Genomic DNA, 12,954 nt, shown 5'->3' with positions numbered 1-12,954 from the left:
AAACTACAGTCCTCTCGATGTTTTACTTCATTATTTATTTGGATACAATGTACAGTACAGGCCAAAAGTTTGGACACACCTTCTCATTCAATGGGTTTTCTTTATTTTCACGACTATTTACATTGTAGGCATCAAAACTATGAATGAACACATGTGGAGTTATGTACTTAACAAAAAAAGGTAAAATAACTGAAAACATGTTTTATATTCTATTTGTTTTCTTTCAAAATAGCCACTCTTTGCTTTGATTACTGCTTTGCACACTTTTGGCATTCTCTCAATGAGCTTCAAGAGGTAGTCACCTGAAAGGGGTTTCACTTCACAGGTGTCATAGTTTTGATGCCTTCAGTGACAATCTACAATGTAAATAGTCATGAAATTAAAGGAAACGCATTGAAATGAGAAGGAGTGTCCAAACTTCTGGCCTGTACTGTATAATGCAACATTTTTATTAATATGTTATAAAATATGTTATTCAAGACAGAAGCTCGCTCTTTATTTATCTCCCTTTTGGAGATTGTTTATTTGTGTGCAATGCTACATTTTTGTTAACAGAATTATTCTATTCAAGCTAGAGATGTCCGATAATGGCTTTTTTGCCGATATCCCGATATTGTCCTACTCTTAATTACCGATTCCGATATCAACCGATACCGATATATACAGTCGTGGAATTAACACATTATTATGCCTAATTTTGTTGTGATGCCCCGCTGGATGCATTAAACAATGTAACAAGGTTCTCCAAAATAAATCAACTCAAGTTATGGAAAAAAATGCCAACATGGCACTGCCATATTTATTATTGAAGTCACAAAGTGCATTTTTTTTTTTTAACATGCCTCAAATCAGCAGCTTGGAATTTGGGACATGCTCTTCCTGAGAGAGCATGAGGAGGTTGAGGTGGGCGGGATTGGGGGGTGGTTGAGGTAGCGGCGGGTGTATATTGTAGCGTCCCAGAAGAGTTAGTGCTGCAAGGGGTTCTGGGTATTTGTTCTGTTGTGTTTATGTTGTGTTACGGTGCGGATGTTCTCCCGAAATGTGTTTGTCATTCTTGTTTGGTGTGGGTTCACAGTGTGGCACATATTTGTAACAGTGTTAAAGTTGTTTATACGGCCACCCTCAGTGTGACCTGTATGGCTGTTGACCAAGTATGCATGGCATTCACTTGTGTGTGTGAAAAGCCGTAGATATTGTGTGATTGGGCCGGCACGCAAAGGCAGTGCCTTTAAGGTTTATTGGCGCTCTGTACTTCTCCCTACGTCCGTGTACCACTCCGTACAGTGGCGTTTTAAAAAGTCATAAATTTAACTTTTTGAAACCGATACCGATAATTTCCAATATTACATTTTAAAGCATTTATCGGCCGATATTATCGGCAGTCCGATATTATCGGACATCTGTAATTCAAGCAGAAGTATTGCTTCCCAAGGGAAGCTCTTCATTTAATTATTTGACAAATATTTAATTAAAAGTACAATTTATTATACAAATCAAAATGTTGTTAAGAGTAAGATGCAGTGTAGGCAGTGTCATTTCAAACTACTCCTTTTTGATCCAATTAAAAAAAAACTTGTTTTTGAAATCGTAAATCCAATTTTTTGTGAACAAATCAGGGATTTTATCTTTAGGCCATATCGCCCATGCCTACATCCTAATATAAAATATAAAAAAATGTCATTTAAGGGGCAAAGGGGTGTTTTTTGTAATACCTGGACTGTTGGCCACAGTGTCAAAGTGACAGTTGGCCAGCATCAGATGCTCCGCGCCGCCCTTCGGCTCCAGACGCACGACCACGTTGGTGACGCGGTCATAGTAGCTGGTGAAGCCGCCCAGGAAGTCGATGGAGAAAGAGCCCGTGGGCCTCTGCACGTCCACGGTGATCCAATGCGTGCCCTGCACCGTCTCCTGGCGTATCTTGTCAATTTCCTCCAGCAGATAGGTCACCGTCAGGACCTCGTTCTCATGGCTGCCCGTCGGCCGAGGCCCGACGCTGGTGATGCGCTCCAGGTGCCACCTGCATGGAGACATTTATAAGATGGTGACCTTTAGATTCTGCCAATCAAACCGTCTGACAAATTTCAAGTCAATCCGATTTACGGATTTACTTTAAAGGGGAACATGATCACCAGACCTATGTAAGCGTCAATATATACCTTGATGTTGCAGAAAAAAGACCATATATTTTTTTAACCGATTTCCGAACCCTAAATGGGTGAATTTTGGCGAATTAAACGCCTTTCTATTATTCGCACTCGGAGCGATGACGTTATCGGAAAGCAATCCGCCATTTTCTCAAACACCGAGTCAAATCAGCTCTGTTATTTTCCATTTTTTCGACTGTTTTCCGTACCTTGGAGACATCATGCCTCGTCGGTGTGTTGTCGGAGGGTGTAACAACACGAACAGGGACGGATTCAAGTTGCACCAGTGGCCCAAAGATGCAAAAGTGGCAAGAAATTGGACGTTTGTTCCGCACACTTTACCGACGAAAGCTATGCTACGACAGAGATGGCAAGAATGTGTGGATATCCTGCGACACTCAAAGCAGATGCATTTCCAACGATAAAGTCAAAGAAATCTGCCGCCAGACCACCATTGAATCTGCCGGAGTGTGTGAGCAATTCAGGGACAAAGGTCCTCGGTAGCACAGCAAGCAATGGCGGCAGTTTGTTCCCGCAGATGAGCGAGCTAAACCCCCTGGATGTCTTGGCTCACACCGTCCCTTATGCCGCCGAAGATGATCAAGAGAAGAATATCGACCGTAGCTTCCCTGGCCTGCTGACATCAACTCCAAAACTGGACAGATCAGCTTTCAGGAAAAGAGCGCGGATGAGGGTATGTCTACAGAATATATTAATTAATTGATGAAAATTGGGTTGTCTGCACTCTCAAAGTGCATGTTGTTGCCAAATGTATTTCATATGCTGTAAACCTAGTTCATAGTTGTTAGTTTCCTTTAATGCCAAACAAACACATACCAATCGTTGGTTAGAAGGCGATCGCCGAATTCGTCCTCGCTTTGTCCCGTGTCGCTGGCTGTCGTGTCGTTTTCGTCGGTTTTGCTTGCATACGGTTCAAACCGATATGGCTCAATAGCTTCAGTTTTTTCTTCAATTTCGTTTTCACTACCTGCCTCCACACTACAACCATCCGTTTCAATACATGCATAATCTGTTGAATCGCTTAAGCCGCTGAAATCCGAGTCTGAATCCGAGCTAATGTCGCTATAGCTTGCTGTTCTATGCGTCATGTTTGTTTGTGTTGGCATCACTGTGTGACGTCACAGGAAAATGGACGGGTGTATATAACGATGGTTAAAATCAGGCACTTTGAAGCTTTTTTTAGGGATATTGCGTGATGGGTAAAATTTTGAAAAAAACTTCGAAAAATAAAATAAGCCACTGGGAACTGATTTTTAATGGTTTTAACCCTTCTGAAATTGTGATAATGTTCCCCTTTAAGAATTGATTGATTGACAAACCTATAAATGTGTTGGTCATGTATGATGTCTTTTTGTTATTTTTGTTCGTGATGTGTAATGTCTATTGTTTAAATATTGTTTAAATTTCCCCAGCGGGGACCAAGAAATCTGAATCAAACCAAATTAATGACAGCGGCACCATGTGGTGTCAGAAGAATATTAGCACAGCCAACTAAGGCTGCAGCTATTAATTATTTTAGTAATCGAGTAAACAATTAACTAGTTTGTTCAATTAATCCAGTAATGGGATAGAACACACTTTTTAGCCTTAGTACGTATATTAAGGTAAATTGCTTAAAGAAACGTTTTTTTCAACCTTCATTCTGTTTTTCTAATAAATGCAAAATCATCGACACTGAAATTGCACTTTTAACATGTGTGCATTAATTAAATAATAAAAATATATCAGCTGTTCGCTGCCACATAAATAACGGCACTCACACCACCGCTCTCATGTCCGCTCTATTGCAGTGGTCGTGCAGAAACGATGTTTGTGTATTTAAGGTTACAGGCATTCCATGCATTAAACAATCGAAACAACAGAATATAAATCAAAGCTTTTTTTTACAATCCACCAGATGGCGCTACTCTTTCCCATTGAAAGCATGCATTCATCTTTTGAGTGGTTTCTGTCAGTAACCTTGCTACTGAAATGTGTGTGTCGCTATTTAGATTGGTTTAATTGCTTGTATATTAAAAAATTTAAAAAGGATGTTTGTGCGTTTCTACTTTATTGGTCTTCCTCTCTCTCAAAAAAAAAACCTCACAAGTAGAGATGTCCGATAATGGCTTTTTTGACGATATCCGATATTTTCCAACTCTTAATTACCGATTCCGATATCAACCGATACCGATACATACAGTTGTGTAATTAACACATTATTATGCCTAATTTTGTTGTGATGCCCCGCTGGATGCATTAAACATCCAGCGGGGATGTTAAATAAATCAACTCAAGTTATGGAAAAAAATGCCAAAATGGCACTTTTTTTTTTTTTTGAACATGCCTCAAAACAGCAGCTTGGAATTTGGGACATGCTCTCCCTGAGAGAGCATGAGGAGGTTGAGGTGGGTGGGGGTAGAGGGTAGCGGGGGGTGTATATTGTAGCGTCCCGCAAGAGTTAGTGCTGCAAGGGGTTCTGGGTATTTGTTCTGATGTGTTTATGTTGTGTTACGGTGCGTATGTTCTCCCGAAATGTGTTTGTCATTCTTGTTTGGTGTGGGTTCACTGTGTGGCGCATATTTGTAACAGTGTTAAAGTTGTTTATACGGCCACCCTCAGTGTGACCTGTATGGCTGTTGACCAAGTATGCTTGCATTCACTTGTGTGTGTGAAAAGCCGTAGGTATTACGTGATTAGGCCGGCACGCAAAGGCAGTGCCTTTAAGGTTTATTGGCGCTCTGTACTTCTCCCTACGTCAGTGTACCACTCCGTACAGCGGCGTTTTAAAAAGTCAGAAATTTTACTTTCTGAAACCGATACCGATCATTTCTGATATTACATTTTAAAGCATTTATCGGCCGATAATATCGGCAGCCCGATATTATCGGACATCTCTACTCACAAGAGTTATGTAAACAAGCCGGCCTTTTCTCCCAAAATATAATTAAAACTTGATATATATATTTATGAAGTAGTATTAAACAAATTAATTTATTTTGGATAAAATATATTTACTGCTGTTTGAATTAATTGATTTAATCGATAAATCGTTGCAGCCCCACAGCCAACACATTGTCAAATGTGCAGCAAAATCCAAGAGATGGCTATTAACGAACATTGGTACCTCAACTTAAGAGTGTTTTGAGATAAGAGCTGTTTGTCTCTGAGATAATTGCTATGCTTTAAGTTACAAGCAAAAAATTGAGTTAGAAACATGCCCACCATTAGTTGGCGTAGCAAATGTCAGAACCCCGTAAGGTCCGCCTTAAAAATCTGGTCTCATTCTCTAACATTAGCTTATAGCTATGGATGAACATAACTTTAATGTTTTTCCAAGCATGGAAAGGAAGAAAGTGGGTGCAAAGGACAGTTCTGGGAAGAAGTGGATATTTATTGTATTAAAAAAATAAATAATCAAAAACATGACCAATTTGAGCGTATCACTGCTTGTCTGCACCATACAGAAGAATAATGAGTCAAAGACCAGCATAGGATGTTAAAATATTTAAAGAGCGGACATGTATCCATGAAAATATGGAAAAGCTGCGGATGGTGTTTGGCGGAGAAACAGCAGGGAGGAGATAATGTAATAATGGTGAGTAGACTTTTACAGTATTATTACATTACCACAAAAAATTACTGTAGTTGTTTGTCGTACAATATATTTTATTAATTCTATACACTATTTCTTACCAAACAGTTAGCATATCATTTTAAAAGGCATGTTACATGTTAAAATTGTGAATGGGGGGGGGGGGGGGGGGTCAGCCATTGAATTGATTTCAATTAATTTCAGTGGGAGTGAGTTTCAAGTTAGGAGCTCCTTAACAGAACCAATCAAGCTCGTAAACTGAGGTGCTACTACTGAGTATCGAGATGTTTTTTTTGATCATTTGCTATAAAACGTAAATTGAGGTACTACTGTACACCCTGACAACGTGCGCCATTCCACTTCCCCATTAATGCGCTCGCATGCTTGGACTAGGGATGTCCCGATCCGATATTTGGATCGGATCGGCCGCCGATATTTGACAAAAAATGCGTATCGGCAAGGCAGGGGAAAATGCCGATCCACATCCAGTTTTAAAAAAAACTCCCGTCCGTGTTTTCCAGCGCACCTATCTAAATAATACATTCCACTTTTCTGCTGCTCCCTAATTTACGTTCCGCATTTTCCAGCACACCTTCAACACATCCACAGGTCTGTGGATTCTCACGCAGTTGCTTTTAGCTGCTGGCATTACACGACAGGCTCTTCTCACTCTTTCCTGTGTCTTCCTCTCACAGACAGCAAGCGCACCTTCTTACACACGTCACAAACTGTCACGGCATACGTCACATACTGTCACGACATACGTCACATACTGTCACGTCATACGTCACATACTGTCACGACATACGCCACATACTGTCACGACATACGTCACATACTGTCACGACATACGTCACATACTGTCACGTCATACGTCACATACTGTCACGTCATACGTCACATACTGTCACGTCATACGTCACATACTGTCACGACATACGTCACATATTGTCACGACATACGTCACATACGTATACGCCCTCCCCGAGCAGAGAGGTAGCATGGCTAACGTTAGCTGTGATGCTAGCGCAGCCGTGTGACCAACGCTCCCTCTAAGGTGCGCGCTTGTGCAATTGCGCACGGCAAATCTATGCCACGCACAAAATCAAATAAAAAAATAAGCGCATAACAATTTTCGACACACGGACACGACAGAGAAAACAGTTTGAAAACAGTTTTCGTCATCATTGTTCAAATATTGTAACGTCTGTCGAGACGCTTATCTCCATTCAGTGCCACACGTCCACACCATCAAAATGCCGAGGCAAACATTTCCAGATCAACACCATATGAAAAAAATAGTGATTTTTTTAGTTGTGATTTCCTTCTCTGCATGAAAGTTTAAAAGTAGCATATATGATTGCAGTATGAAGAAGAATGTTTTAATGTAGACACATAGAATCATCATACTGCTGTGATTATATGCATCAAGTGTTCATTCAAGGCTAAGGCAAAATATCCACATATATATGGTGTATCGTGACATGGACTAAACATATCCACATATATATCGTGTATCGTGACATGGCCTTAAAATATCGCAATATTAAAAAAAGGCCATGTCGCCCAGCCCTAGTTCAATGATGCCATTTCTGTTTGTCATGTATAATATTGTCTATTTTGTGTTTATCCTTGAATAAACAGGTCAGTTTCTTGTTACCAACCATTGTGTATTATTCAAACCCCCCTAATTCAGCTGGCTAGTTGTTATCAAGAGTACTAAAACCCTTTTCAACATGATTCTGACAACTAAGTAGGCTAAATAACTTTAAACTTCAATACATGCTCGGATAGGCCAGTATCGGTCAGTATCGGTATCGGATCGGAAGTGCAAAAACAATATCGGTATCGGATCAGAAGTGCAAAAACCTGGATCGGGACATCCCTGGCTTGGACACTTTAATCAAACACGAGCTCGTCTGCTTTTTTTTTTAATAAAGAAAGCGGCCAAAATGACCTCCTAATCCCTCGGGTCAGAACTTTCAACATCTGACTGCCATAATCCTCGTTGCTCCTGAAAAGAGGTTTGTTTGTTTTTTACACTGCCATCATTTCAAAGCCTGCTTACTTAATTCATAGCATTTGAAAGCAAATGACATCATATCAAAAAATGTTAAGTGTCAATGGATGTCTGTAATGTTGTTGGATTTATTTTTTTGTTTGTTAATTTGCTTTCTTGTAAGGCAGTGGTGTCCAAAGTGTGGCACAGAGCTATTTTTGTCATGCATTTTTTTACTTTAAAAATGTCATTACTCAAAAAATAATAAAAGCGCATAATTGACGGATACATCTTAAGTTGGTTTAGATTTATTTCGTAAAAATATTATTTATTGATATATGACTTTTAACACTTTTATGAGTGGGTGCCTTTTGAATCCCCTAGCCCTTTAGTCTGTTTTTTTTAAACTGTGACTGCTCAAAAAAATTAAAATGGATAATCAACAGATAGATCTAAAGTTAATTTACATATTTAAGCATTAAAGGTCAATAAAAATATATATATTTATATATGACTTATTTTTAACACTTTAGAGTGGATGCCTTTTGGATCCCTGGGCCCTTAAGTATATTTTTCTAAACGCATTGTTATAAAACATAATAATAAATCAAATGCAATGTTTATGTACATTCTTTATTTGTTTAAGGCTCCAATTACTTCACACCAAATATTCCATTGTGAAATTTTGGGGGGAGAAATATTGCATATTTTGTGTTTTTGCCATACCAAACCGGGTTTTCATTTGCGAAAAAAAAATGGCATAAAATATCATAGATATTTCAGCGTTTACATATGACTTGACATGACTGAGACCCTATTCCTATTCCTAAACTGAGGAGAGCCTTAATGGCTACAATAAATATTGTATTGTTTGGAAAAAGAAAAATATCACAATGGCCCCCGAATGCTTTCATTTTTCAGTGAGTGGCCCCCAGTGGAAAAAGTTTGGACACCTCTGATGGAGGGATAATAAAGAGCTGTAAAGGCAATATTAGGTATACCTGCACAATTTGCAAAGATAATACCATAATTAATGTTATGTTTGTAATTGTTGTAGTTTGTCAGCTCGCTGCTTGTTTAACAAGCTATAAGCCACAACATTAGGTACACCTGTATCTGGGCAAAATGCGGCCCATTAAAGGTTTTCAGACAGCCCGAAACGTGTGTGTCAGAAACAGATGCGGATGCAGATTTTGCCAACAAAGTTCTGCATAAAAGTGATAATATATCATATTGTAGGTGTTTATTACACTTTGCATTCGTATTTTGCTGTTGTTTTTTTTACATTTTTGTTGTGTTTTGCTTGATTGTAAAAGATGTCTATTGAGTAGCTGGTCTGAGAAGTAAAAGAGGAGCCAGGTTCATATTTTGTTAATATTCAGTGTTTTATTGATCATAGTTCATATTGTAAATCCCATTTTCTTTATTTTAATCTACATGTTGAGTGTTCCGTTCTGTAAAAAAACTGTAAAATTTCATTCCTTTTTTTGGGGTGGTCTGTCATAACGTTTTAGAACTCTATCGGACATTGTGGATTTTGGAATTGAATTAGGTACACCTGTGTCTACAGTGTTGTTTAGCAACCTATAAGCCACAACATTAGGTACACCTGTATCTACAGTGTAGTTTAGCAACCTATAAGCCACAAAATTAGGTACACTTGTATCTGCATTGTTTAGCAACCTATACGCCACAACAATAGGTACACCTGTATCTACAGTATTGTTTAGCAACCTATAAGCCACAACATTAGGTACACCTGTATCTGCATTGTTTTAACAACCTATACGCCACAACATTAGGTACACCTGTATCTACAGTGTTGTTTAGCAACCTATAAGCCACAACATTTGGTACACCTGTATCTACAGCGTTTTTTAACAACCTATAAGCCACAACATTAGGTACACCTGTATCTGCATTGTTTAGCAACCTATAGGCCACAACATTAAGTACACCTGTATTTAGTGTTTTTTAACAACCTATAAGCCACAACATTAAGTACACTTGTTTCTGCATTGTTTAGCAACCTATAAGCCACAACATTAGGTACACCTGTATCTAGTGTTTTTTAACAACCTATAAGTCACAACATTAAGTACACCTGTATCTACAGTGTTGTTTAACAACCTATAAGCCACAACATTAGGTACACCTGTATCTGCATTGTTTAGCAAGCTATAGGCCACAACATTACGTACGCCTGTATCTGCATTGTTTAGCAACCTATACGCCACTACATTAGGTACACCTGTATCTACATAGAATAGGCTAGACTTCCTTTTTATTGTCATTCAAATTTTGAACGTTACAGTACAGATAAGAACGAAATTTCGTTACTTAAGCTCATGGTAGTGCAGGATAAAAAAAGCAGTAAGGTGCATATATAAATAAATAAATAGATTACTGTACAGATAAATATATTGCACTTTTCCACATGCATCCACGTTTATGTATGTATGTTATATTGTCTTTTTTATTCCAGCGAGTTAATCCATTTTGGGGGGAGTTGAGGGGATAATTATGATGTGTTCAAGAGTCTTACCGCCTGAGGGAAGAAGCTGTTACAGAATCTGGAGGTTCTGCTTCGGAGGCTGCGGAACCTCTTTCTAGAGTCCTTGGTTTGTTGTTTAGCAACATAAAAGCCACAACATTAGGTACACCTGTATCGACAGTGTTTTTTTAACAACTTATAAGTCACAACATTAGGTACACCTGTATCTACAGTGTTTTTTTAACAAACTATAAGCCACAACATTAGGTACACCTGTTTCTGCATTGTTTAGCAACCTATAAGCCACAACATTAGGTACACCTGTATCTGCATTGTTGTTTAGCAACCTATAAGCCACAACATTTGGAACACCTGTATCTACAGTGTTATTTAACAACCTATACACCACAAAATTAGGTACACCTGTATCTACAGTGTTGTTTAGCAACCTATAAGCCACAACATTAGGTAAACCTGTATCTGGAGTGTTGTTTAGCAACCTATAAGCCACAACATTAGGTACACCTGTATCTACAGTGTTGTTTAGCAACCTATACGCCACAACATTAGGTACACCTGTATCTGCATTGTTTAGCAACCTATACGCCACAACATTAGTTACACCTGTATCTACAGTGTTTTTTTAACAACCTATAAGCCACAACATTAGGTACACCTGTGTCTACAGTGTTTTTTTTAGCAACCTATAAGCCACAACATTAGGTACACCTGTATCTGCATTGTTTAGAAATCTATAAGCCACAACATTAGGTACACCTGTATCTGCATTGTTTAGCAACCTATACACCACAACATTAGGTACACCTGTATCTAGTGTTGTTTAGCAACCTATAAGCCACAACATTAGGTACACCTGTATCTGCATTGTTTAGCAACCTATACGCCACAACATTAGGTACACCTGTATCTACAGTGTTGTTTAGCAACCTAAGCCACAACATTAGGTACACCTGTATCTACAGTGTTGTTTAGCAATCTAAGCCACAACAGTAGGTACACCTGTATCTACAGTGTTGTTTAGCAACCTATAAGCCACAACATTAGGTACACCAATATCTGCATTGTTTAGCAACCTATAAGCCACAACATTAGGTACACCTGTATCTGCATTGTTTAGCAACCTATACGCCACAACATTAGGTACACCTGTATCTACAGTGTTTTTTTTAACAACCTATAAGCCACAACATTAGGTACACCTGTATCTGCATTGTTTAGCAACCTATACGCCACAACATTAGGTACACCTGTATCTACAGTGTTGTTTAGCAACCTAAGCCACAACATTAGGTACACCTGTATCTACAGTGTTGTTTAGCAATCTAAGCCACAACATTAGGTACACCTGTATCTACAGTGTTATTTTGCAACCTATACGCCACAACATTAGGTACACCTGTATCTACAGTGTTGTTTAGCAACCTATAAGCCACAACATTAGGTACACCTGTGTCTGCATTGTTTAACAACCTATACGCCACAACATTAGGTACACCTGTATCTACAGTGTTGTTTAGCAACCTATACGCCACAACATTAGGTACACCTGTATCTACAGTGTTGTTTAGCAACCTATACGCCACAACATTAGGTACACCTGTATCTACAGTGTTGTTTAGCAACCTATAAGCCACAACATTAGGTACACCTGTATCTGCATTGTTTAACAACCTATACGCCACAACATTAGGTACACCTGTATCTACAGTGTTGTTTAGCAACCTATAAGCCACAACATTAGGTACACCTGTATCTACAGTGTTGTTTAGCAACCTATAAGCCACAACATTAGGTACACCTGTATCTACAGTGCTTTTTTAACAACCTATAAGCCACAACATTAGGTACACCTGTATCTACAGTGTTGTTAAGCAACCAAAAAGTGGCCAAAACAAACTTGTACGTCCTCAACTGTCACTTTAACGACTTCCGTTTACCTTGCAGGTGAGGTAGGGTTTCAAGAATCACGTCATGGTTTCTTGGTGGGTAAAACTGGAGGAAAGGTTAGCTGCCCGGTGCCGCTATGGGGGGCCGTTAGCCGCCACGCCATATAGGTCGAGGCGGCATGAGAGTGTCTTTCAGGCGGGTAACTCACCTCGCTCTGTCCGCGTTGAACTCTCCGCCCGGCCTCCCTATGACGAGATGCTGGAGCGACAACTGAACCAGAGCCCACAGCAGCAAAATAAACAAGCAGACCAGGGAGGTTGCCAGACCCTCTCTGAGCAGGTACAAGCTCACGTCGGGCTTCCTCTTCGGCTCGTCCTCGCCCCAGCCGTTGTAGTCCCCGGCGTATCGGTGCCCCGCGGCCACCGCATAGCTATTATGTGTCCCGAGCGACGATGGTTTTATTCTCCGGACAGTGGTGTCGCTTTCCATTTTAAAGCCAGCGGCACATCAGCTTGCGAGCGTCGCTCCCAGGCGTCGCTGCTTTCTTTGCCCCCTTCCTGAACGGGTCGACGGAAGGAGAGGAGGGACAAAACTTCATCATAGTGGGCGGGCCTCCGTAGTGCGTCATAAAAAGGGGAAAAACGCAAATAAGAGCAAACCTTGTTCCTCATTATTCTATTGGCTGAGTTTTATATTCATAAATGCAAGTTTCTCAATACCCGACCTGTCTTTTGTGACTTTAAAAAAGAATTAGAACTTTACATTAAAACACTCTCTACCTCTAACAACCAAAAAGCTGTGAAAATGATGATGC

The 12,954-nt window shown here is 39.6% G+C and overlaps 1 protein-coding gene across 1 annotated transcript in view; it reads right to left on the bottom strand.

Annotated features, from left to right (window-relative positions):
• ermp1 (endoplasmic reticulum metallopeptidase 1) overlaps nucleotides 1-12,697 on the bottom strand; it is a 40,692-nt gene extending 27,995 nt beyond the window's left edge. The window contains exons 1-2 of the mRNA XM_061927114.1: nucleotides 12,349-12,697; nucleotides 1,713-2,017 (exon numbers count right to left, since the gene is read on the bottom strand). Coding sequence (XP_061783098.1) covers nucleotides 1,713-2,017; nucleotides 12,349-12,629 — 586 coding nt within the window. The 5' untranslated portion in view covers nucleotides 12,630-12,697. The remainder of the gene's footprint in view (nucleotides 1-1,712; nucleotides 2,018-12,348) is intronic.
• Between the last annotated feature and the right edge of the window lie 257 nt (nucleotides 12,698-12,954).

This window comes from Nerophis lumbriciformis, linkage group LG32, assembly GCF_033978685.3.
Source record: "Nerophis lumbriciformis linkage group LG32, RoL_Nlum_v2.1, whole genome shotgun sequence".
NCBI lineage: Eukaryota > Metazoa > Chordata > Actinopteri > Syngnathiformes > Syngnathidae > Nerophis > Nerophis lumbriciformis.
This window is presented reverse-complemented; position numbering and strand designations above follow the sequence as displayed.